General features: G+C 35.1%; 2 protein-coding genes across 4 annotated transcripts; both read right to left on the bottom strand.

The window, feature by feature from the left end:
• Nucleotides 1–5,911: 5,911 nt before the first annotated feature.
• On the bottom strand, nt 5,912–8,757 carry LOC105329247 (lens fiber major intrinsic protein). The gene is made up of 3 exons (XM_011430439.4): nt 7,670–8,757; nt 6,731–6,811; nt 5,912–6,334 (listed from the first exon to the last, which is right to left on the bottom strand). Exons 1-3 carry the CDS (start codon nt 8,228–8,230, stop codon nt 6,125–6,127), a joined length of 852 nt encoding a protein of 283 aa, XP_011428741.3. The 5' UTR covers nt 8,231–8,757; the 3' UTR covers nt 5,912–6,124.
• A 610-nt stretch (nt 8,758–9,367) lies between these two features.
• On the bottom strand, nt 9,368–26,740 carry LOC105329248 (trafficking protein particle complex subunit 8). 3 transcript variants are annotated; one of them, XM_011430440.4, is made up of 29 exons: nt 26,477–26,740; nt 25,062–25,262; nt 23,747–23,836; nt 23,349–23,523; nt 22,759–22,921; nt 22,051–22,086; nt 20,997–21,153; nt 20,190–20,473; nt 19,744–19,853; nt 19,464–19,614; nt 19,223–19,326; nt 18,814–18,919; nt 18,426–18,629; nt 18,104–18,256; nt 17,864–17,993; nt 17,372–17,551; nt 16,929–17,077; nt 16,636–16,710; nt 16,229–16,483; nt 15,211–15,605; nt 14,774–14,921; nt 14,477–14,579; nt 14,094–14,162; nt 13,952–14,010; nt 13,585–13,749; nt 11,808–11,912; nt 11,551–11,696; nt 11,363–11,452; nt 9,368–11,217 (listed from the first exon to the last, which is right to left on the bottom strand). In XM_011430440.4, exons 1-29 carry the CDS (start codon nt 26,631–26,633, stop codon nt 10,947–10,949), a joined length of 4,431 nt encoding a protein of 1,476 aa, XP_011428742.3. In that variant the 5' UTR covers nt 26,634–26,740; the 3' UTR covers nt 9,368–10,946. The 3 variants fall into 3 exon arrangements, with proteins under 3 accessions (XP_011428742.3, XP_065934477.1, XP_065934478.1); XM_066078405.1 differs by having other exon boundaries at nt 23,313–23,523; XM_066078406.1 differs by lacking the exon at nt 22,051–22,086 and having other exon boundaries at nt 23,313–23,523.
• Between the last annotated feature and the right edge of the window lie 749 nt (nt 26,741–27,489).

Below are 27,489 nucleotides of genomic sequence, written 5' to 3' on the forward strand. Positions count from 1 at the left end.
CGTTACGTCAAGATTTTAGAATCCAACATAAAACCGTGTAGCAGTAATGGCATAGAACAATGAAAAGGGAAGCATTTTTTTCTCGCAATATGGCACTTCTTCATGCATTTCCATTCTTCGTTTATGAAAGGCATACTCTGTACACTTCAATCGATTTATACCTCATCTTATGACATTTTGCCGAATGATAAAAGGGAAGAACATCCGTAAAAGTCGGTGCGTTCGCTGTAGCTTTAAAGATTTTAATCGTTTCAAAATAAGCCACACATATTTAAATGACATAGATGAAAAAGCTGATTTTTTTTCGGGAAATGCATTGCATTCAGGTGGAAAGAGAAAGTGAGGGGACAGTACCATGCAGTAAGAGTTTAAAAATTCGCTAGTTTAGATAACTTAAATATTGTCTATTATCGTTAAATTTTCGCAATATGAGGAAAATTATATATTTATAACCTGTGTGGATTGAACCAGCGACCGCAAAATTAGATATATCGATGCTTTACCACAAGGACATGCACAATACAATACAATTTCGCAACTTCGAAAATACACTCACCGAACATTTTTTATTTTCAAAATGAAGATTTATCAAACAGAAAAGAATTCAAATATAAAATTTACTACAATATATGTAAATCAATTTTCATTTCGAATTACTTTCGATTGAAGTGGCTCAAATACGCAAATATATATTTATACAAGGCATACTCGTCCATTTACATGTACCTTATGCTCCTTATAAAATATACATGTAGATTTCATTGCTATTATATCTAATGATTATGACTTTTTTGGTCAGGAAAATATTCAATTTACATTTCCTTTGAGATATTTTAAGTCGATATTGTAAATATTAATTAAGTCATAAGTTTCTTCGATATCATATATTAATTAAGTGCGCTATAGTTACCTCTTTACTAATTTTATGAAATAATAAAACGACAATGATAAAGCGTCCAGTCTGTAGGTATTCCTATGATCATCCTGGGTTTCGTACGTCGTCTTTATGTTTGCATGGAACTTAATTTATATTTCTCGTGAGAAAATATTCATCGATTTACTTAGGAAATGTGCCTATAGGGTATTCAATGTAGGAAATTTACTTTTATGAGATCTGCATAAAACATCATTTGTGTAACATTTTGCCTGTATATTATTTAATAGAATGAGATTTTGACAGAGAAAACATAACATTGTAAATGAAGGAGAGATGAAATTTAAGGCGCTGTTCTTTACGAATGTTCCACAGGAAGAGAGAGAGAGAGAGAGAGAGAGAGAGAGAGAGAGAGAGAGAGAGAGAGTATGTCAATTTATTGCAAAATGAAAAAAAGTAATACATGTATTCCCATGTCTGACACAATGTATCTTTTTTTCAACACCAGCAAAATTATTTGTTATGATTTAAATTAAGTAGATATTAACGAGAGAATGTATATATGTAAAACATTATTAGTAAATACATTGATTCTGTGGACCCGCGTGAAAACGTTCTACTATCCCAGTGATCCTTTGCGTTGCATAGCAACATGGCGGAACAGGAAGCGCTTCTCATACTACCCATAGTCCTCTGCGTCTCCGAACAAACGAACTCTGGCGGAAGTTTGAAGCGCTTCTAAAGAAAATTCTTGCCTGTAAATCGCATATATCTTTCTCCATTTACCGATAAAAAATCCTTTTAAAAAATTGAAGTAAACAGCACATATGCTTACGTTAAAAAATGTACCTATCTGAACTTTTGCTGACATATGACGTCATTTCCTTCCCCGAATTTGTCCGACAATTTACGAAAATTGTCGAGCGCAAAAGAAAGTTAAGTATGACGTCACAGTGATCTCGCGTTTTTAATATACATTTAGAGGTGGATCAAGCATCTGTACTGGATGTAACGTGTAGGAAGTACTCAGTATCAGTGTTAACGGTGACTCTTTGGCTAATTAGTTTTGTTTTGATAATTTTTTCGCTTAGTAAATACACATGCAAGTTCCATATTCTAAATTAACTGTCATATTGATCCAAACATATATGCATTCGTTAGGTAGGTGACAAAAAATAATTAAAACAGAAAAGTCCAATCATTATTATATCTACGTGCAGCCACGTCATTTTGTACTGAATGAATAAACAAAAGAAAAAAAATTAAACTGTTAAAATATCTATATTGTACATGCATTTGTTATAGTTGCAAACGTGGTCAATTGCAAACCTTTCAATAATATTGGATATCACACACCAGAAAAGGGTGAGGGCACACGTCTACAACGCTTATATGGCGTACAAAAATTAAAAACAAAATTGATGTCACAGAGGAAAATAATTAAAACACAGGTAACAACATGCAAGGAACAAAATGAGAAATAACACAGACACACAATTTATTGTTTACTTATTTAAAGGATCATTATTAAAAGGTAAAGGAATGATAAAACATAATTATATTTACATGAAAAAAAACCAAACGGCTTTGTGTTTATCAAAATATTTTAATAAGTCTGTGTAACATTTTATTATTGCTCAGTGGTAGCATAGGCGTCGGAACCGGGGAGGGGGGGGGGGGGGGCAAAGCTAGACCTAACCATTAGGCACATAGCATCATAGAGGGTTCAACCCCCCCCCCCCCCCACTTTTTCTCGCAGCAAACATAATTGTTCCTAAATTTACCTTGAACAGACTGAAATATTGAGAAGTTGTAGTAATAAGTTGGAGTAATAGGTATACTAGCCCCCCTCCCCCCCCCCCCTCCCGGATTAGGTATTTCATGATTTGGGGGAGAAAAATTTTGGTAAAAATTTTTTTGGAACTAGGTATACTCCCCCCCCCCCCTCCCCTCCCCCACGAATTAGGACCCCCCCCCCCACGGATTATGATTTTCATGATTTTGGGGTTTTTTATTTTACTTTTCAAGATTTCTGAGGATTAGTCTAGCCCCCCCCCCCCCCCCCCCCCACTTTCAATTTGCTTCCGACGCCACTGAGTGGTAATTTAAGTGTATAAGCCTAGGAAGGGAACATTGGAATAAAAGTTTGATAACTTCGGGTTCCTTAATTGCGGTGGTAAAAGTTTTCGAGACAAAGCCAAAGTTTTTTGGTTAGGGCAAGTCCACGGGTTGCATTTAACAATGATGACAGATGTGTGGTTCCTTCTGCGCTCGCCCCAAGGGTTACACCGTAAAACATTTTGTTGGATTTTTTTTTAAATTTTAATATTGAAGCATTTAAATTTGAATATATGCAAAGTTCTTCTTCTAAAGGAGATAAATATAGTCTAAAAATGACCACGGCCATCCATCCCCCTTAAATAAGAAACCAGTTATATAGCACATACATGTACTTTGAACAGTGGACATAAAAACCCAAATAATGGAATATCTTGAGAGGAATTTTTTTCTTTCTTTTTTTTTTTTTCTTTTTTTTTTTTTGTTTTAAGACAGCATTGTGGCCAAACAAAAAACCAAACCAAAAAACCTTGATATGAAGCCGACTGCAAGAATATCTGTCTGGAATAATGATGTATATTAAATCCAATTATTTAAAAATCCAATTTCTTTATTTTATCTTTTCATTACATCAAACATTTCAATCAATCAATACTTCCACGAACCTATGCTTAGCGGTTATCCCCGCAGTGTGCCCACTAGATCTCACAAATTAGATTTTCTCGCAGCAACATTTTCTGAATAAGATCGTCAAATGAGGCTTAAGCAACTGAATTCCTTCGGATAATTTGGACCTTTTGAGGAAAGTTTCTGTAATTAACAAACATTATTGCTCTTTTGTTCGACATGATGTGTTTATAGCGAACAATTAAGGGACTACGTTTTCTGCGTATTACCGTGAGGCTTCTACCATCAAATGAAAAAAATCTTAAAAGCCCATCCAAAATCAAGCCAGCTTTGGCTATACATGTCTTTAATCTTTCGGTGAGCTTCCCATGGTATTTGCACACAAAAAAATACAACAGTAAATTGTGATGATTTGGTTGCATAATTTGAATGAATACATCATTTCAAAAATAAAGTGCTTCTGTGAGAATTGAATAGTTGCGGACATTAAAGAATAAACAAAACCTGTGTCAGTATTCTTTTCGGTAATGATGTAATATCTTTGTACGTAAATAAGACGGTTCTTGTACCGGCAGATATCAATTATAATATTAATTATTGTTATACTTTCATGTTAAATACTGAAATCTGATTGGTTAAGACGCAGTTAATAATATTTTCTATTACCCTCAGCGTAAGTAACGCACTTAGCAACGGGTAACATTAAAAATGTTACATGCGCGAAAATTATGCGCGTACGGTTCGCTGTAGAATTCACGTTATTCCTATATATTTACATTTTCCAGTGCCTTCGCCTGTGATAACACTACGTATCGATTTTGTACTATATAACCCATAATACAAATGACGCCAAATCGAGTCGCCAGCGGGGTTTGCTAATCTATCATTTGAATATATAATGGTACGATTGCTTAAAATTATATAAATATAAGTAATAAGGAATCATTCTTTGAATATTATGAGATGATAATTTCGGTCGGGGTGTGATCAAATCTATCATAAAGCCCTTCAGGCTTTATTGGATTTGAACACGCCCCGACCGAAATTATCACCTCATAATACTCAAAGAATGATTCCTTATTCCTTATATAAAAGCAGTAAAGTTTTCTTAAAAATTAAGACATTCAGTATAACAAAATAAATAGTGCCTGTTTGGGAGGATAACAGTTGAAATTGACACCCCTCGAAAACCATTGTCAACCTCCGCTTCGCGTCGGTTGACAATGGTTTTCTCGGGGTGTCAATTTCAACTGTTACCCTCCCAAACAGGCACTATTTATATAATATAGTGCTCATGTTCAAATGTTTTACCTTGCAACACGTCAACTACGTTAAAAGAAGGGGCTAAACAATCTTTATATAAAAAAAATATTGGAGCCCACTTCATGTTTCTTTATACATGTAATTCCATCACTCTATAGAATTGTATTAATTATTCCGATGGCTAGGCATATCATTAGTGTTTATTTCTAAAATACAATACTCTATCAAATCTTGTTGGTCTGACGTGACTAAAAACGTCGTAATGATTACGATTTATTGCGTCTCTACGAGATATCTGATGACTAATGGCGGGTTATCGTGCATGGTTACGTCAAGAAAATCAGTTACTTATTTGTATGAGTATGGTCTCTGAATGGCCCATAGATCACTTATCCGGAAATATTTCGATATTCTGGATGTGTGTCCAGTAATGGGTCTTGTGGTGTTAGGTTTCGTACAACAGATTTGTGTCTCACTCAGATAATACTAAAGGTAGCAACAATTTAGGCAACTTCCTTGCTCAGCGTGACCAACTCAAAAGAAAGGGGTGTTACCGTTAACTTGCAAAACTAAACAGTGGTCATGTGAGATATCTGATATAGACCGGTGTCTAATATCGAGTTGTACCTGATATCAATTCGTGCCTGATATCGACTCGTGTCTGATATCGACTAGTGCCTGATCACATTGTGTTTGATATCGACTAGTGCCAATATCAACTCGTGCTTGATGTAGACTAGTGTCAGATATCGACTGGTCCTAATATCAACACGCGCTTGATATCAACATGTCTGATATCAACACGTGCCTGATATCAATGTGTTTGATATCAACATGCGCTTGATATCAATATGTGCTGATATCGACTCGTGTTAGATATCAACACGCACTTGATATCAACACGTGCCTGATATCAACAAGTGTTTGGTATCGGCTCGTGTCTGATATTGACTTGTGTCCGATATCGACCATTGCCTGACTTTGACACATGTCCGACATCCAACTTTATTCACAGAGTACAAAATACATATTTACTATAGTCTATAGATATTAGAAAGGTTGTAAAAGAATATGACAGATCCAGGGAGACAGAGAGAAACAAAATATTTATTTACAATTAATCGACCCTGTGCTTACATTCACTTCAGTTATAAAGCAGTCTTGATATGTATCCTTATCAAACTCATTGCTGAATTGTGTTTCTTGGGAAATTTTTTTTTCTAATATTCTATCTGTCCTTAAAAAGTAACTTTCTCGGCGTCAATTATATCACCGTTCTATTGTCAGTTAGTCAGGTTTTTCCTAGAGTTCGTCTACGATCTCGTTCTGTTCTACTGGCACCTCGGTGTTGAGAGACATACTGCTGGCTACGTCCTCTTTGTTGTGGAGACTGTACACCAGTTGGTGGGCCGTCCCAGTCTGCGGATCTCTCAGCTCTATCGAACAGTCCCGAGTGTATTCGAATGTAAACGCACCGACGATACCACCAAGAAAAGGTCCTATCCAAAATATCTGTAGACAGAAATTTGAGAAGGTTTATATCAGAAGGTTATTATTCATTTCCTCTTTGATTGTTAGCTAAATTATCTTGGACCAGAATATACTTTGACATCTGATTTTTAAAGTTATATCAGAGAAAAATCAACCATTTCTTAGAAATTCAATATTTTTACATCGAATGATAATTTTCTAAGTTCTAATATCATAAAATGACATTTAGTCCATTGATTTTCTGATATCAGAAATCGAGCGGGGCCCCAAAGTATTTCGTTATCAAACAGTGATCAACATTTGAGCTTAAAAGGGCATTTGTTTTAAAACTGTAGAACAGCATCAGTGTGTTCGGATTACAAAGATAAGAAAAGTGTTGAACTTCATTGCCATTCCCTTTTCCCTTTCGAACATTACCCAGTGGTTGGACCAAGCATTATGGAAGATTGCTGGCGCTAGGCTCCGCGCTGGATTGATACCACAGACTGTTGCCTCGGCCTGAGATAAATAAAAAGATAAGTATTACCATCACAGCTGTACGCATCGATAGGCGCGGGAACACTGTAGCTGAACGCAAAACACTCTTGAAAAGTCGATTTCGGACAAATTATATTCTCAGAATTTATTAGATTATTGACAATATGACATGGTGTAGTATGGAAAATAAACAGCAGAACTCCAAAAGAGCGACAAAGGGCATCTATTTATCACGAGAGTAGCGCGGGAGATGCGAGTTCCCAATAAAGCGACAAATTAAAAGCAAACATCTATAGCAGTACGTAAATAGTGGATATCGACAGATAGATTCCTATACATTCTTAATTGAATTAATCATGCGATTTGACAAGCTCTCAGTCTAACAATAGCTTTATCACATGTCGCTTTATCTAAATAGTATCAGGATAGACAATATAATAATCTATTGTTCTCTGAAGTATTTCAAAAAAAGTTTGTAATTAAAAGAGTATATCAATTTTTTTCCGATGAGGTGCATATATCGGTCAATTTTAAATGACATTAGTGTATTTTCCAGAATATTAATGATCGTAACACAAACATAACCGATTGGGAAATTTTCGAAATTTTAATAAAAAATGATACAAAATATTTTTAAAATGCTTCAATTTTTTGGCTCAACCCACGAGAACACATTTGATGACTAGAGGTCACAGTCAAAAGTTAGTAGTCAAGAGAGGTCATTATTGAGAAAAGAATGTTTCTTTGATCGTTTCTGCGTGCACCCAATTCATATACTGTATCAAAATTGGTAAGTACATTTGAGGATTTTTTTATTGTACATAATAGCTTGTTCATAAATAATTTTTACCGAGTTTCTTTATTGTGCGTGAATCTTACCGCAAACAGATGAGCAGCGGCAATAGAGACCCCACATGGAAGAGCCTTTGGCTCAAGCTTTTCGTTTTTCCTTCTTAGGGACGAGAAATAAGAAAACACAAATATGAAGGTCCCAAGGAACTCAATACCGAACGCCTGAGCGTGGGACACCCCCGGGTTAACCTCGTTCACGGCCAAATTCTGACGACTGTACTCGGGCACCAGTCCATACAGGACAGCAGAGGATAGCAACGCAGCAACAAGTTGCACAAAGACGTAACATGTTGCTCTGAACAGGGTAATGTATTTCGTGCAGAGCAAGGAAAGAGTAACTGCGGGGTTGAATTGTGAACTACTAGCGTGGCTAAGAGCAGAGACCAACACGAATTCAATGAGTCCAAAACTGGAACTAATTCGTAGAATCCTATTGGGGTCTACTTTATCCCGGTCCCACGTGACCGTCGCCGCACATCCAAACAATACGTATAACAACGTTCCCAAAAATTCACAACGGACACTCTTCCAAAAATGGCGTTCTTGTATTTCTCCCTTTACACTTGCAAAGTACTCTTTCAGCTTCATTTCGCTTCAAAGAAAAACCAGCAGTGAAAAAAACCAGATCAATGCATTGTTTTCTGTAGTACAAAAAATACCAGCGGAACGTATGCGCTGTCCGAGATAATTATTCCACTTCATGTAGAGTCTTTATAATACAGTACAAGGATTTTCCATTCTCGGTTCCTATCCTCCCCTATTAAGATATCAGAAATAAATTCCCGTCTATTTCTTGATGGGCGTTCTGACTTTAACAACAATACTACAATTTTGGTATTCAATTACCTCATCAAATGCCTCGCCAGCACACGGCCAAATTAACGACAGCGCCGAACGCAACGTACACGCGCTCTCTCATCCCTCGGCAATAAACGGTCATCCCCTGCTTGGATGAGATTTTCTGCCAATGTGACTACATATTAGGCAATTAGTTAAATGCAAACGAGCTCTAAGAAGAGACGAACGCGAAACTGATAGCTGTGGCGGTGCTTCTGGCTAGATAAAATACGGGTTGTCGGGAAGCTATCGGGGGGAGTACCTGCAAAGCTTCTGTCGTTTAATGAACAGAGGGGAGAAATGAATGTCGATATGAATTATTTTGTTTCATCTGTGACTGGGTAATTAAGACTACTGGTTATGGGCGATACATGTAGGTAACCGAATAATTGATTTCCTCTGAACAGTTTCTTTTCTTGTGGTCTTGTTGATTAATTACAATACAAAAGCGTGATCTGATTTCAAAAATAGATGAAAATGTTTTTTTTAAAAAGGCGACGTACGATCTTGAGTAAATCAATGAAAGTTGATTGTGCCCGAGTCGCTCCGTGTGCAATATTTATAAAGCACAGGTACCTGACTTATGTATTGCTAAACATTTCTAAGGAGGTACATAGAGCTAAAAACAAAAAAATGACTTGCTATATTGAGCATATTGATTTTTACCTCCATTATAGAAGTTTCTGTAGATCAAAACGAAAATTAACCGTAACAAATGAAACCGTAAATACGATGCACAGGCCTCAAACAGAATATGTGAAGATAATTGCACCAGACATGAAAGCAAATGGACAAAAAAAAAAATACTTTGCTTTCGAACAAAATTCAAAGCCGACATGAAAAACCTTGAATAAACAGGAGAAAATAAAAAAAGAAAAAAATCAGACAAAATGTTTCTTCCATTTAATATTGGAAATGATTGTAAATCACAGACATTTATTGGTTAATATGGCAATAATGCACACAATCCATTGGATTTTTTTTCATAAATAAACAAAACTCACAGCAGCAATGGACACTGGTACACCTCACCTACAGAATAATCTCATTCCATAAGTCCTACACAATCAAGTGGTGTATCTACCACTGTCTAAACACATAAACATTAAAATACTCATTTTGTCGTCTGTCAACAGTTATTATTCTTCTTCAAATAAGAGTAGTAATTCAAATAAACAAGAGGTCTTGAAGAAACTTACTCAACAGAATTGCGTTAGATTTTCTGAACTTTTTGCTTTGGCAATGCAGTAAACATGACTTGCCTAAATAACCTTTTATCGTACATAACACTTTGTGTGTCTGTTAATTAGTACCCTTTTTATCAGCTTCTATACTGTCCTTGAAATACAAATGTCCTTGACATAAAAACTTAAATCAGGTCAGGGATACACTAAGTTTAAAAGAAGGAAACTGACTGAAACAACACTCAAAGCACCAGGTGTATACAGAGAAATACGGCTACTGGGACCATCAGAATAACTAATCCACAGCAATAATAGGGGCATTTGATTAGTGTTTTTGAGATAGGTATCTACTGCTACACATACATCAGGTAATGTCTTAGAACTGAACTCACTACAATTACATCTATGCCAGGTGAAACAGTGGATTTACATCAAAACTTTTGTAAGAGGTAATTCAACTTTGTTCAGAAGTAATGTGAACATGTTTGATTTGAGTGACAACGATGATTAGGAATGTACTCTACTACTAAAACTTTTATACCAAAACATGCATGTATACTCTGGAATGTTGGTACATGTTTTTATAACATTCAGCATGAACAATGACCAAGCTTAACTAAAATCAATAAACTAACAGCAACAAAAACAACTTAATACAACCCATGTTGTACAAATCTTAATATATTGCATAAGTTTTAATACGAGAATGATACCTAATATAAAACAGCCATTACAAAGTCTTAATGAGCAAGCGCATTTCTTTTGGCCACATATTTATACTGTGGAATCATTAAATTTCGTGGTGGCCAATTTTCGTGGATGACTTAAATTTTACAGGTTCGTGGGGACGTAATTTCGTGTATTCATATATATCTACAAAAGGGAATATGACTTTATTACCCTAATTCATCAATTCGTGAAGGATGTTATTTCGTGGATGAGAGGTACCCACAAATTCCACGAAAAATGAGCCACCACGAAATCTAATGATTTCACAGTATACACATAGCAATATGGAAAAGAATATCATGAAACACTACATTACAATCCAGTGAACTCGATCTGTCAGTGAAAGCCATGGTAGAGACTAGATTACACAGCAAACCTATGCTGGTCACATGATCATTCTGGTTCTCCTCATTAAATTGGTTCCTACCCTCCAAGAAATCACAGTACATGACTAAAGAGTCATACTCTTGTTTACCACAAAGGCAAGGAAACCAATTATTTTATCCTTGTCACTTCGTCAGTTGTTTAGAACACTGGGTGAACACTGCTCGACTTCACTCTGTTGAAACATCCTCCACAACAACAACACTTGGTGATGGATGTTTCTGTAGAACCATTTCTGAGGCGTCCTTGTTGTAAGTCACAAACACAGACAGCCGGTTGACATTGTAAATACCTGGCTTGCTGAAACATGCCGTCATGTGGACAGCTCGTTGCTGATTTGCATCTAAGTTTACTTTGGTTAATGTCTGGGAGACCCAGCTAAAACTTGTCAAATGATGAGCTTCAGGATTCACAAATTTCTCCTCTGTTCTGTTGTTTAACCTGTAAATTGATGAAATTTAATGATGGTATAACATGCCTGTAATGTTATAAAATCAAATGATGGTATCACATATGCAGAGTTGCATCAAAAATGTCAAACTCAAATCACTGTAAAAAGTTGTGATTTTTGCTGACAAGACCCTACCTGTCTGGTGACTTGCTAGTATCAACTAAAATATCCAAGGAGGTTTTTGTGCAGTTCCTCAGTAACAATGTAACTGGAACAATGGCTAATCTACAAAAGAAAGTAATATTATTGATCACTTTCACCAATGCATAGGAATGAGCAAATATCATGAACTTATTTAGATAATCATATACAGTACATCTTACTTGTTGTTTTGGAAGTTATGCGGTACTTGGGCCTGGTGGCTGAAGTTAATGTCCACCATTTGTGTAGTGACCTCGGCCTCTGGCCTCGGATTCTCCTGTTCTTCCCAGGTTTTTGTAAAGCGTACAGGGGGTTTCTCAGTGGGAATCTACAGAACCAACCAAACATATTGCATCATATAATTCTATTTTGGTTTTTTTTCGTAGAAGAAGAGACAGCTCTATACCTGGTTACTGATTACTGATGACACAGAACTTACAATAAAGAATGGATACGAAGTAAATATGGTGTCAATCTTTTTGATGATGACATGGTGCTGACCAACTTTAATTTGGACCTCCCCGTCTTCTGCTATTACACAGGCCTATTAAATAAAGAAAAACATTTACTTATAAGTGATAATATTTTCATCACTAGACTACTACTGTGGGTTTATTAATATTCAAGGGTATCAATTTTCGTGGATTAAGGTTCCTCGACACACCAAAATTTTATTTTATGGATCGATAGAGAATCTTTTTTGAAACATGATTCCACAAAACAGAGATCAATATCGGCTTTCAGTTATTTTATACAAATTTTTTTGGATTTTTTCAGTGAAATAGGAAAAACTGTTTTGCAGACAAACAGAATATATTAGAGCTTAAAACTTGTTATCAATTAATGTGTAATATAATTATAAATAAATTCATGCCAAAGATTGTTTGGTCAAGTGTTGAATTTTTTAATTAAAAAAATATTTCTGAAAATCAAAATTGTAATTCTTTAATATCTTTTTAATCTATGGATAAAATTTTAAAAATAACATATAGTCACATAAACTATTTACTAAACAATGATATTTTACAAAGAAATTGAAATGAAAATGCGAAATTTTGGAAAAATTGCTATTTATCAAATTTGAACCGATCCCGATTAAAAAAAAACTGATCCCGATCAGAATTATTTTAAAATTGAAATTTTACAAATAAACTGCAGTTTTTTTCTAAGTAATTGTTATGAATTATAAAGTTAGTAAATGAAGAAGCCATTTTACAGCTAAACAACCTGAAATTTTTGCAAAATTCTGATTCATTCTAACTTTATGTGATTTCGTTCGGGATCAGTTTAATTACAATCGGGATCGGTTCGATTTTAAAATTTTCCATTTATACTTTAATTTCACTATTTGGTTTCAATTTCTTGTTGAAATATGATTGTACAGCAATTGTTAAATGCGAGTAACAGTTTATCTGCAGTTTTTATCCATAGATTTAAAAAATATCTACAATCCTTTTTTTTTCATTTTCATAAATATTTTTTTTACAAAAATATTTCAAAGTTTATCTGGCCGTTTTTGATATGTATTTATAGATAATTGTATTGTGCATTAATTGATAACAAATTTTTAGCTCTAATATATCTTGCTCGCAGCTAAAACGATGTTTCCGGTTTCTATAAAAAAATACAAAAAAATTCATATAAAATAATCAGAGGCCGATATAGGTGTCATTTTTAAATAATCATTTCTCAAAGAGAATTCTACATTGATCCATCAAATAATGCATTGGTGTGTCGAGCCACCTTAAGTTAAAATCACAGTTTCAAGGATACGTAAATTCATGGCTAATGACCCTATCAATACAAATTGTTGGTAGGAACTGCACTTCAATGAACATTTAATTTTCAGGATAAAACTTAACAACGAAATCAATGAAAATCGGTATTCAACAAATATTGATGAAACCTTGTTTTCACAACTCATTATTATCATTTATAAGTCTGCTGATTTTAATTTAAAATCAAAACCCAGGGTTTAACTTTCACATAAATAACTAGTTTGAGGACACAATGGAAGACAACTTCTGCAATGTAACCACACAAAATGAATACTCTCTTAAACTCAAAACACAACTAACCTGATCACTTACAAAGTTTTACATAACATATATAATTAAATATAAAAACATTTATATAATATAATATGATTTTTATTTGATAAGTCTTTTCGTTTTACTGTGTAATTCTCACACAAAAAATAAAGAGATCAGCTTTACCTTCCAAAGAATGATAAGTGTCATTCCTAGCTGGATGGCACAGTTTAAGTCGCTGAAGTTTTTCTCCCCTCTGTTTTCAACTTTGTTTTGCGTAGAATCTTCAACATTATTGTGTGACTTTGATCTCAGAAAGAAATCGGCACAAGGTGTCATAGCGCTATTTATCTAGAGGGGAAAAATTCAAACTACAGTGATGTGATAAGTATGGTATATTAGAATAAGACAAATTTAACTGTTGGTGATCTCAAGATTTGTTAATCCCAGTTTATTACAATTGTGTAGAAATGGATATAACAAGGTGCAAATAGTCATATAGACAATATGAAAGCTAAATGAGTTAAATAAATCATTTCAAATAAAAACTTACTTGCTGATCACTAAAGGAGACATCACTAAATATCACAGACTGTTTACCCAGCACAGAATCTACAACAAACAAATCACACAATCTATCAATAAATCACACGAGAGAAGTAGATCACTGAAGGGGTTGTTGGAGGCCCACTTACCCAAGTTACTGGCACTCTTTGTGGCTTTCAAGCATAGATGCATTGTCTCCCTGCAGCCCACTGTAATATCTGGAAGAACAGCAACATCTATTGGTTGGTCTTTAAAAACAGTCATATCAATGCTATACAAAGGACAATTGTAGTTAGCCTGACCAGTAACCTAAAGTTTTGTATACAAGTTTATGCCAGTATTCATACCGATACTTGCCGTAGTGAATGTTACATGTAGTGAATGTTACATGTAGTGAATGTTACATGTAAGTAGTAGAGCAAATGGTAAGCAGGTAACCTGCCTTGTAACTTGTGAATTGTTTTGTTAATTTTACCTGAACAGTTACTGATAAGTAACAAGTAACAAGCCACCGTTCGTACTGAGTATTTACCTGACTTGTCCTGAGAGTTGAGGTACTTGATTGACCACAGGTCACTGGCACAGGACACCTGGTTCACCTGGATCTCTTTGACATAGGCCCTGTTGGTCTGCACCTATAATAAGTTTATGGCTGGTATCAATATAGGCATAATGTACAAGGCACACATAAACAAGTCTTTGCACAACTTTCATGTAGATGAATATAAATTCTGATTTGCTGCCCTTTTTTAATCATTAATGAGTTTTTATTCCTTAAAGTACTAAGTTTACTTCTAAGTAATGTTTTCTGGCTTGACTGTTTTCTAACCTGACTAATGTTTTCCATTTCACAAGAGATGACACAGCTTCCTTGGGCGGCCGAGTTCTGGTGAGCACTGTTTGCTCGACGGGCCACTGACCTCACACTGAGGGACTCTAGCGTGTTGATGACCGCCGTGTGTCTCTGAAGTCTATGTCTGTTATTTAAAGAATGCAGAACTTAAACAAATCTAACAGGGTCAAATCAATATAAAACATGTACATGTATATCTTTCATTTTCTGTATTCTACCCGGTTATTAATATTTTGTAAATTTTGTCATGTTATCACCAGTGTTAAAATTGGTGGTGCAAATTAAAGTGTTGCTGCAGGGTTTTACAAAGAATTTATCAGGACAATAAACATAAATACCTATTTACGTGTGATTTTAAACTTTATCTATCAAATCTAAAGATTAAAACAAATCTCACTGAGTTATTGACTGACCTGACTTTCGGGGTGTTGGTCGTCACAGGTTCATAATAAAACATAAAATGTACGTCATGTACGCCCCCTATATCATTCCCTCTGACCCAGGCAGGCACCGACACCGTATTCTTTGGCTGGAGTGTCCGGTTAGGTAACGGAATGTCCATTACACTAGATACCTTGTCCTTTGTATTGCAACAACACTTTGTCTCTTCACCCGATACCTCACTAACACTCTGATACACACAGGGAAACTTGGGAAGTTCTCCATGACCCCCTAGGGTTATAAACTCCGGGGTAGAAGTGGCTAGTTTCAGTTTATGTAGAGGACTAGTCCCAATGTTTGTAAACTGTAACATCACTGCATGTACTTCACCACACAGCAAACTTTTAGGAAAATTGCAAAATGAAACCTGAAAAATAAAATCATATTTGAAGACCACTAAGGTTATAGAAATTTTCACAGTCTAAATGTGAAATCCTTTAAATCTAAAGATTTTCAAATCAATTATTCAACATCTAATAAATGAACAATGTACATTAAAACCAATAAATACAAGCAATTCTGCTCTTTGGAAAAAGTAAATTTTACCTCAGCCTTATAAGCAAAGGACATACAACAATTGATAAGCATTATCTAATGCCCATACCAAATCTCCATACATGTACCTGAGGTACCTTTAACTGACACAGTAAAACAGAGAATATAGTTATAATGAATTGACACTTACAGCAAAGTGGTTTTCATTCACCGTGACTTAATTACATGTTGTAATCTTGACGGATATAACGAATTACGTTTTTAACGAAGTAAAATCACCTGTCCCTGGCACTTCCTTTAATTGCGTGTTTTACTGTATATAAGCAGAAATAAACTTTATCCAACACCCCTACAAAATCTACATTCTAGTTAGTGAAGAATGTCTGGTTGAAAAGATGAGCTTTATCTAATGCCTCTATAAAATCTCCATAACTGTAACTTATGCATCCCTTCCTGACATGATCTTTATCTTTCACCTATACCAAACCACCCTACCTGTAGCTGAGGCATCTCCGGCTGTACCACCAGGTCCAGCCTGCGGTCCGGCCCGTACGCTTTGCTGGATTTCTCCTCCTTGGTGTTGTTAAGCCTGGGTCCCTGTACGTCCAGTCTCTGCTTCCCCCGGACAAACACCGTGTTAGCTGGGGACGGTTTAATGTTCCGGTCATCAGTCAGGGAACTCGAGAGATTGTAACAAATACCCACAATCCTGAGCTCCCCAGTCTGGTGTGGGGTCAAGGTGAATTGTATCTGGGGAGAGAGTTACACATGACAATGTTTCACTGACAGTTAAAGAAACATGATTTTTTTGGTTACATACATAATGTATGTATCATTATTATAATACAAATTGTTAGTTATTGATTTCATAATTTTAAAATAGAAAAATTAGTTTCCCTTACTGGAGATCTTTCACTTCCAGGTAGCACTATTTCATCAATCACTTGTGTGTGGATTATTTCATTGGCAAGAGTATTCTAAGAAAAAGAACACATTTAAATTATACATGTTGCAATTTTTTCCTTAACAGAATAATTACAAAATCAAAGTTATTGATATATTGTGTTGGAATGGTTAGTTAAAGCATATCCACTCATCAAAGCAAGTCACGCAAAGGACTCGTAATTAATTTGTCCACTGAATTCTGCTGCAGATTTATTTCTTATTGACCATTCTAACTGCACCGTGGTCTTACCTTCACAGAAGAAAAGACTTCATTGGTGATGAGTTGTGGCTTTTCCTGTCCAGGGATGGAGGGGAGGAAACTCCAGAGAAGTGTGACCTCGTTCAGCACCAGAACCACCTTAAGGGGGTTTACCAGAAACAGCTCAACCGTGACCGGTTCTAAACAAAACAAGCGTAAATCTCAGGTCAATCAACAGCTCACTTGTATATAGTGTACAATGTCTCAGTACCGTTTTGTTGTTTTGTGTAGGAATCAGTGCAGAATTGCAGAAGGCTAACAGTGTGAAACAAAAATTTCTTGTTTATATCCATTAATAATACATGTACATAGAGCTGCTACTATAGATATTTTGTTAATTATATAAGTTGAAAATTTAAACCTATAATAGGCATTATTCTTTTAAACTATTTTTTAAAACGAACAGGACATAATCTCCATTTTTTCTCTCCTACCTCCTACATATGCCACAGGGTTAAACCTGTTGTCTGTTTTGTTTGTAAAGCACTGGATTGTTGGTCTGTGGGTGACGGGAATGATGCCGTTGTTAGCGGACGAGACCAGAGCCTCCTCCAGCGCTGCCCACCGTGGGTGGTTACTTTCACTGTAGTCATAGCCTATGTGTCCAGATTTATCTGTGGAAAAAAGTTCCAGCTTAAAACTTACCTCTATTAATGATTAACTGTAAGTGTAGCATCTACATGTACGTGCATGAGGAAACTTTAAAATCATCATTATTACTTGATCATATAACAAGAGCAATACATAATTAAATGCATATCTAAACAATTTCTTAATTTCTTAAATCTGAATAGGATTGGGCAACAGGCTTTCTCTTTATTACCATAACCAATCCTTTATATATAACCTTTCATATGCTGGCTTTAATACTTCTTAAGTTATTCAATGATTTTATTACATGGAATCTAGATGATGACCTGGGTTACCTTGGTTGTGCTGGGGTTTGTGGCCTACAAGGACTTTTGTTGCATTGTTGTCAAGCACGGGGATTGGCAGCTCAGGTAAAGAACTGGAATGAACACTGCCATAATTGGACACTTCTTGACTCAAAAGTTGCTGAAAATCATGAATAAGTGAATTACGCATTGTTTTTGACAATGATTTTAACATAAATTAAGCTTGTAATGTATAATAAACTTGTTAAGAAGCTGTCAGAAATGGTTTACCTTGTACACAAAAAGGTATTCTCTTAAAAAAGCATTTTGTTGACTAGGAATCTGTTTACTATTCTCTGTTAGTAGGTGCTTGAAAGCTGCAGTAGCATTATCTAACTGTTTCAAATTAAGGGACTGTCTTCCCAGAGTGAAGTTTATATGATCCTGAAACAGACACAATTTCATCTCGTATACATACAATTTGTACAACACATCTCTTCATGAAATTTATAAACATGTGTAATAATGTACAGATCAGAAGATTGTTTCTTTTTGTATTCATTATTTGCAATATCTACACTTTCCTTCATGTACACAGATATAAAACTGTTACCTCCGCCAGCGCCCAGTTTTTGCCTTTATACACCTGCAGGGCCTGGGAGTACGACCTGAGGGCGTGCTTCCTCTGTCCAGACTTGCTGTACCGATGGCCCGCCAATATCATGTGGAAGGCGTACTTTCTGACCTTTGGAACCTCCATATTAATGTAGCAATGAGCAGCTTGTTCCAAGAGAAGAGCACTCCGTAAATCTGAATCCTGAAGAGACAGAATATATAAACAATGATTTGATTTCTATTGTACTAACATACATGTACAACTGGAATCGGGAATAAGTTCTGAATTTTATACTTCATCCTCTTCTTGAAATGAAACATTCTGAGGCAGCAAATTTTAATAATCTTGTGTCTAAGAGAGGAGTCTTAATCATTTGACACTCTACCTCACTAGTCAGCTTGATGAACTGCAGAGCTGCTTCATTGTACATTTTTCTACTTTTGAGAGCTTCAGTACTCACAAGTGTTGCCCTTGTTGCATATAATGGATTTCTAAGTGTAAACAAAAATAACATGATAATTAGAAAATTAAATACATTTCAGAATTCCACATATCAAGTACATCTGATTTTATTGATCCATTCTTAAAATACAATAAATATTGCTTGTGATGAAGCTGTTAAAAAAAGACTTTCTCATTCCTTATAACTGATATACTTTATGTTCATAAAAAAGAATGATTAGATACAAAGAGGGAAAAAGTATAACTTTATTAAATTTATATTCTTTATATTGAAGAAGTTTCGAAAATGTATTTTCTTTGCTATAACCATTTCAAAATAAAATAAAACATACTTGCAAGACTGGAGATACGTTGTTATGGCAGACTCCATATAATGGAAAGGGTATTTCTGTTCTCTAGGATTTCCACTCATAAACATTGATATACAGGCCATTTCCTGAAGCAACAAATACCATGTCTTACCATTAAGCTTATATTCCAATCTTTACAACTAAAACACCAATAAAATTGCAGCTGAGTATATAAGTTTAATAATTCATAGTTTTGGCTTTAAAGATTCGAATGCACACTCACCAATGCCCCTGCATAATGCAACCATGCATGGTCATTATTGAAGTCACGCTTGGCTGCATGATAAGTGTTGTAAGCAAAATCATACATCTGGAACAGGAAAGCAAGATCCCCTAGTCTCCTCATCTGTAACTCTGGAGCATCACTGGTGTACCTTTAAATGTGAAAAAAATTATTGCAAAATGTCGCTGCAAAAGTTTAGACAGGTCAAACATACAAACTACAAGTACCTGTATTTTTTAAAGCTTTCTTAACCAGTACATCTACATGTAATTATACTCACACAACTGTAGTATTCTGATTTGCTGCAACCTGCCCTGTAGGTTTATTTCCACCAAACCATCGTTTAGTGGCACTGAATAAAGATTTGCTAATACCTTTCCTTGAAGCATGCTGAAAAAAGCAAAGAAAGGTTTAAGAGAAGCCAGTCACACTGTAATAAGAGCAGCTACCTTAAAGTGCATAATACCCATAGCTTCATTTCTATTAGTGAGGTTCGATTTTCCTGGATTTCAAATGTATACGGTTTCAGGATAATTAAATTCACGGACATGTATACTTGGATGAATGTTTCATTTTAAGGATCAAATCAACTACAAAATTAAAGAAGATTGGTGTGCATTGAATACCGGTAATGTAAAACTAAGACTTGAAGTGAGAAAAGTTACATTTTGCCTATTTTAAGACTGTAGCCTAATCTGAGGACTGCTCGGTTTCCTTGCTTTGTACCTGTTCATTAAGTATCTTCATTTGTCTCTCGGTCCACGGAATGAGAGCCCGCACACACAGCTCATGCATGAAGATCTTGATTCTGTCTTGGTCACTGGTGGTCAGACATATCCCGTGGCCCCCTTGTCTCCGGTCAGTCAGTTTAGCCTTGGAAGATGAGTGGTTCAATTCTGGGTCGTAGCTCTTGTCCTGGGAGAGAGGACTCTCTATGTGGTTCATGCTGTCCAGTGAGGGTTCAGACAGGGGGTGGTCAAACGTCTCACTGGCCAGAGACCCTGAGGATGCTAAATAGACGTCCATAACTATAACACCATTACAATTCTGTTACTTTAAAAAATTCTAATTGCCTATAAAAATTTCAAATGCATATACACATGATTACCGGGTACTTATTTCTCTAATCTGTACAGTTCCTTTCACTATACCTAATTTCAGGGTGTAATACACATTGATGGTGATACATTTACTATGATATATGTAATAAGAATTTACAGCAATACATTTATTTAGACTACATATTGTAATTTATGAAAAGTGTTAAAATGATATGAACTTTTTAATTTCTACTTGATAGATCTGTTCTTTCTATCTACTGTAAATTCCTTATATCAAGCGAGTACTTAATTCCGCTATCTTGCTGTTTTGTATCAAATAGCGATAACATTTATCCATATTTCTTAGAATTACCAACTCACAGAAAATATTAGCGATATCTTAAAAAATCTGCGAGAAATGCTTCTAGCGATTTGACGCGAATATAAATTCCTCGCTTTTAATTAGGAATGTACAGTATTGACTGGAAATTACCTGTGCCCTCCCCCGAGTCTGGGGACATGTCAACCAGGCTACTGTTGGAAAGGATGGGTCCTGTCAGGGTGGAGTTCTCTATTGCCCCCTCAGACACCTTGGAGGGGAAGGCATCATCAACTACACTGCTGCTCCCGGTGTCATATTCTGCTCCCTCCTAAAACATACAGCACAAGCTTATAATTAACCAGCCCTAACTGTAGTGTATATAAATTTATTATCAGGGCAAGTTTAAAATTCTAGCAGGCATGTTCACATATTGTTTTTAGGGGAAAATGTGTTAATCTAAAATTTACATTGATGAATTTAGTGTGTCTATGGCAAAGCAGCATGCTTTTAATTATTTTTTTCCTAAAGTTTGGGTTTGCGATGAGTTAAACCTACTGGAACAATATTGAAAGATTGATCTACTATGAAAATAAGCTCACAACATATCATGCCTCTTACAACATATATCAGTTCTAGAATTCCATGCTTCAAAATGAACAAATTCAGTTTGAAAATAATTGACAGTGTGTGAAGTTAGAAATAAAACATGAATGATGGAAGTAAAGAGCAATAAAAAAAATCTTTAATCTGCAAAATTACCTCACTTTACAAGTATAATCAATTCATATTTAAGTTTTGTACATCATTAATCAAAAATCTATTAATGAGCACCCTGCATTGTTGATGGGAATCCATTTCAAGTCAGCTACATCAATAACAGTGAATGTACAAAACCATGGACATTTCAAATGATATGATTTAGTTTCCCAGTAGTTTGTTGAGACAATGTATCTGATTCTTTTCAATGTTTTGATGAATCTTGGACAAACATTTAAATAAAATAGGAATAAATAACACTGACTAAAGACTCAGTATCTACCCCTGAACACTAAATTACATGTATACACATACAATCATGAAATGAAAAAAAAATACTACAAAGCAAATGATTCTATAACTGCAGCTCATGCACATCTTCAATTTTACAAAAAAAACAAAATGTCTCCCCAGAAAGTGGCAACTGAAACAAAGCACTAAGGAGAGAATAAATAAGGCCTTCACTTACCCAGGCTATGTAATACCTAGCTTTGTTTCGCTTTCTCTGAAAATTATTCAAGTCTATGACTATGGACTATTTCAGAATGCCACACAAGATGTACAGATTACTACACAGAATCTAGATCATTAATTTTGATCATGCAACTACTGAACAATCCGTGCCCTATCACTTATTTCTATCTTGAATCAACACCGTTTTTCTCATATTTGTTGCATTTTTACATGTTAAAAAAATTTTACATCATGCTTTGAGTAGACAAATCACAACAATTCAAAAAAGTTATAAAGATTTTTCAAGACAGTACTAATCATGATCATAACCATAATTCATTCAAATATCATGACAACCTATCGGTACATAAACTGTTTACATTTCATAAAACACAGATTTATTGATCTATAACAACTATTCTTTAAAGCAAATTGGGCTGTATTTTTAAGGAATCTTAATTTGCTGCAAAAAATGTGCTAATATAATTATTCTGCATGTAACCTTGACCTTTTTTTTTTATATAAGACTGAAACATATTGTAGAATTTTATTAAAAAAAAAATTCTGGTCATCTAGGACATATATTACAATTTCACATTAAAAATTCTAATATCAAAATTGTACCCAATATTGCTTTCACTGATTTTTTATTGCACTCAATCATACTAATAAAGTCATAAACACTCAAAACTGACTGCCCATTTTTGGACTGCCCTGTACTTACGCTGTTTGCTTCTGAATTATTCTTGTTGAGGAACTGGCTCCATGGATCAGGGAGGTCTGTATGCATGCTTTCTGCCGTGTGTAGACTCCGCGAGTTTATGTGCAGGAGATGGCAGTTCTGGCCACCGAAAGTTGACTTCATACTCTGATACACAGCTTCTGCCCTGAAGTCACAGCAAAAACTGATCATGTCTTCCCCAAGCTAAAACATCTCAACATTGATTCAATGTGGATCAAAGTTGAAAGTACACCAATTCAAAAGATAAATGATTATGAAGCTTTAATTCAAATGCCATAAAGACTGTATCAAATGGAATCAGTTTTACCCAAGAAAAATACATCTTTACATATGCAGCATAAAGTTTCGTTAACATGGATTTAAATTTTGCAGTTCATGTTTAACTACAACACATTTGATTGAATTCATAACAACATAAAAATAGGTGATAAAGTGCATAGTATTAGAGACTGTTGAACAGGTTACACAGGTGCCACATGTTGACCAGAGGACACAACACAGAGTGGGAGGTCAGGGACACCCATCTATAAGCAGACCTGAGGGTAAGGTTGTGATACTGTGCAATATCGTACTTAGCATCTTCCCCCTCTACTACGTCATGGAGCAGCACGTAATACTTGAGGATCCCGGGACAGAACCAGCGGGGCATCTTGGTCGGGAACTGAGTCTGCTGCTGATGCTGATTGGAGGAGAGGGAGTTGAAGGCAGTGATTGGGTCCGAGTGGCCAGAGGACACCACAAATATACCTGGACACTAGTCAAGGATTGTAACACCCATTATGCCTACGTAACACAGCATTCTTGTCTCCAAAAAATTTATTTTTAAATAATTTCAAAATGTTAAAAATGTTTGCATGATTTCAAAATTTTAAAATACAATCTGAATAAAATCTTGTGATATTGAAACCTGGTTAATATCTTAATCGTAGATCATATCACTATTGAATTAAAAGCCGATTTGATAGGATACAACTTAAACAATGGCTCAGAAATTCATGGTCACTTGGTGGTAGAACTTTCAGGAAAGTGTCTCTGTAGGCTTCATACCATGGTGTTGATGCTGAAGTATGAAAATTCACGTTTTAATTCTTGAAAATAAGAACTGAAATGATAGGTAAACAATGAGGATAATATAACAACATGTAGATATCAAATAACTATTAAAATCTATGGCAAATCGTGCTCTACAGAGCAGCAAGCTTAAATACCAGTATATCAGTAGACATTTGTTTTAATTCATCGAAAGGATTGACCTTATTCTCCTCCAAATCATGAAAATATTTATAATGCAAATAACAAACATACTATTAATCTTACCAGTAAACTTACTAGTGCTGAAACGAATACCATAAATCAGTATTCGAATATTCGTGAGTGCTATTCGATTCGTATTCGAATATTCGTAGACGTCATAGACAATGTATTAAGCATATATGATAGTTTGTATTACTAAGTGGGTGTATGTGTAGACTGCTTAAACATGTCAGTTCGAAGTTGACACTTAACGTTAATGCATGAGTATCCATTGAATAGGGTGCACATTTAATTTTTAAGCAAATAATAATATACTGATTTTTTAAAAATCTCCATCAACTACAATCAAAAGATTTATTACTTCTTTAATAATATACTGCAGTCCTTACTCCTGGATGAGACCGATACGTTACTGCGTAAGTCAGTCCAAAAATTTCCGCCATGTTTGATATAGTATTAAACAGAAAACTGATAACGCTCATAACTCCGGAAATCTTCTGTTTATTTAAAAAAAAAAACAAATTATATCGAGGTATCTTTTTTAAAAAACGTTCGATGTGCCTTTTGATATTAACTCTCCGTAGCTCACACTCGTTCAAACAGTTAAGCAATTTTTTTCTCCAGCGTCTGACATGAATTGAGAAATCCAGAATGTTTGTCTCCGTTTAATGTAAACCCTGCTTTTACTTTCAAGGTAAACAAGCATGGCGGAAGAGTCTATTACTGGGTTAAGTAATTGACTCTACCAAGCATGACAGTCATAGATGGCTTTATATTTACTTTCGTTCCGAGTAAAATGAAATAACACGATGCTGCATAGTTTACAGTGCTTGATATGGGCGTTTAACATGTGATCGAATATTCGAATGCTAAATATACATTCGAATATTAGAAATTTACTATTCATTCGCGAATATTCGAACATTCGTTTCAGCACTAAAACTTACACATAACAATTGTAACCAGTACAGAGGACAGAAATACTGGTAATAGTGTTAACCACCTTTCATTTGTTATCTTCCCATCCATACCTGATAACTGTAAGTCGTAACTCCCAAAAGTGACCACATTTCCCCTGCCCCCTTCAACCAACTGGGGTTGAGTACTGGCCACCACATCATTCATCATCTTCCTGGCTGTCACTGCCTGGGGAAGTTGCATGTTCATGTCCCGCATTGTAATCTTCAGGTTCTTGATAGTGTGAGGAATATTATTTGGATCTCTGATGTGAACTAAAGAAACAAAACAAAAGGTCTTGAGTTTCCATGAAATATAGGGGACTTATTTTTCCTGCTGAAATTTAAATCTGTTAACATTGCCAAATTGTGGGTGCAGTTAAATAGTACATGTACTTAGCTAGCTGAAATATATAGTAATGATATTTCATTTTACTTGGAAGACTGTTGGCTTGGTAAAGGAATCATTATTTCCTTATTCGTATACATAACCCCTGTTTGAACACTGCATGAAAATATAGAAAAACATGTACCATGTATATATTTGGGCAAAACATTTCCTAATTAAAAAGCTGTTCAATAACAGATAACAGTTAATAATTTACGAGAATTTGAAAAAAAAAATTATCCTACATCTCATTTTATTGACCTATAAGTGTCACCAAGGACCTTAATATTTAATTAGAAAGAGACCTATATTTTAGGTACGAAAAGGTAAACACTAACTTTTAAGGTACCTCACAACACCTAGAGCAAGACATACTTTTTCAGACACTATGTCACAAGATGGTGATTTAAATGTTTTGTTTATTTGTTTATATCGATCAATTTGGTTGAATATCACCATAGCTCAGTGGTTAAAGTATTGGACTTGTGAACCGCAGATCATGAGTTTGAATCCACCTGGAGCTTTTGTTCATATTGACTGAACTAAATTTTTGAAAAAGATCATTAAATTTTTTATCCAAAATTGCAATTTTTTTGTCTATTTGACTTATATCCTGCTTTTTATCATAATCAAGTGACTTTTCTGCTGATTTGAAACATTAATTCAAGGTGTAGTGAGCCACATTCAAGTAAAATCTCTCATACCGCTATTTCATACAAGAACAGTAGATAAGCTATGTAGGCTCATCAAGAGTTTACAATCCCTTAAGGTCCTCAGTCTCAATGAGATTGGTGAGATACCTGTTATGGTAAATTTGTTTAATATGTAGTGCAACTACTGCGTATGCAGGACATGAAAAAGGCCCCCACTTGTATTTCACTGGCATTTTGTGTCTGATTTGCAAAGAGGTTGTGGGAAAAACTGTGAAGCAAAAGACTGCGACACAAAACAAGTGAAGGGATTTTTCCTACAAAAAAAGGGACCGCCCACTTTTCAGTGTAACGAGGCCCCTCCAATCCCACAAACTCTACCTATTCAAATATACAGTATATTAACGCTGATATGAACTCTTTCATGATGCATGCAAACATTTATACAGTACCCTCTGTTGTGAGGCGACAAAACGGTTGCACCAACTCAACGAAAGTCAAGTTGTTCTTTTGACACAACACCTCGGCATCCGGGCTACACAGCACAGCCACTGCTGGGCTGAACGTGTTCTGGATAAACTCGTGGGCTGTTTGCTTGCACAGCGCCATGACTATTTTAATTAAAGTACAGCTCGATAGATAATTTATCAATCAATTTCGTAATTTATGAACCAAGGTTTCTCCTCAGCTGCCATCTTGCTCTTGAACATGCGCCTCATAGCATTTCCGGGAAGAAAGATAACTCGAATACAACACATTCAACTCAAGGGGGTGGATCATGTTTCTAAGGCCACATCAAATAAATTTATTGCGCTCCGCGTTCTCGTATTTAAACTTAATTTTCCCACTTACAGGAAATCTTATTTTATTTCTGCTGAGTGTTTTGTTTTCAATCATTTTAATTTATACATCAGAAAAGGAAACGTAGAAATAATATTGCCCAAAACTTTGCCTTAAAAATTAACATTTCATTTATTTAATCACTCATCCACTCATACTTTTTTTCCTCAGATGTTCAATTAAAAAATGAAATATTAATAAATTGATTTGATCTAGCGTAAGAAAGAAATTATAGTATTTGATGTTACTTTTGTTGCAGCCTTTAGTTGAAAAAGATGATGTACAGAAGTTTTTATATTTTTTGCATATTCTCAGTAAATTTTAATATATCAGAAGCATGATACGTGTACAATAATTTGCCTATCATTTTAATTGTAAACAAAAAGATATATTTCACATGGTTAACATTTAAATAAAGTACTGAGTGGACAAACAAAAGGTCCTCAAAATATTGAGCAGTATGATATATATCTGCATTGTCCAGATACTTGACCTGGAACTGTGATTACATGACCTCATATTCATAGCCATGGGTTCTCTTTCTTTTGAAGGATAACAGATTAAGTATACTAAATTGAATGTCAGGCATAGATTTCTCAAGACAATATTATTGAATGTGTAAATT

This window comes from Magallana gigas, chromosome 3 (genome assembly GCF_963853765.1).
Source record: "Magallana gigas chromosome 3, xbMagGiga1.1, whole genome shotgun sequence".
Lineage (NCBI taxonomy): Eukaryota > Metazoa > Mollusca > Bivalvia > Ostreida > Ostreidae > Magallana > Magallana gigas.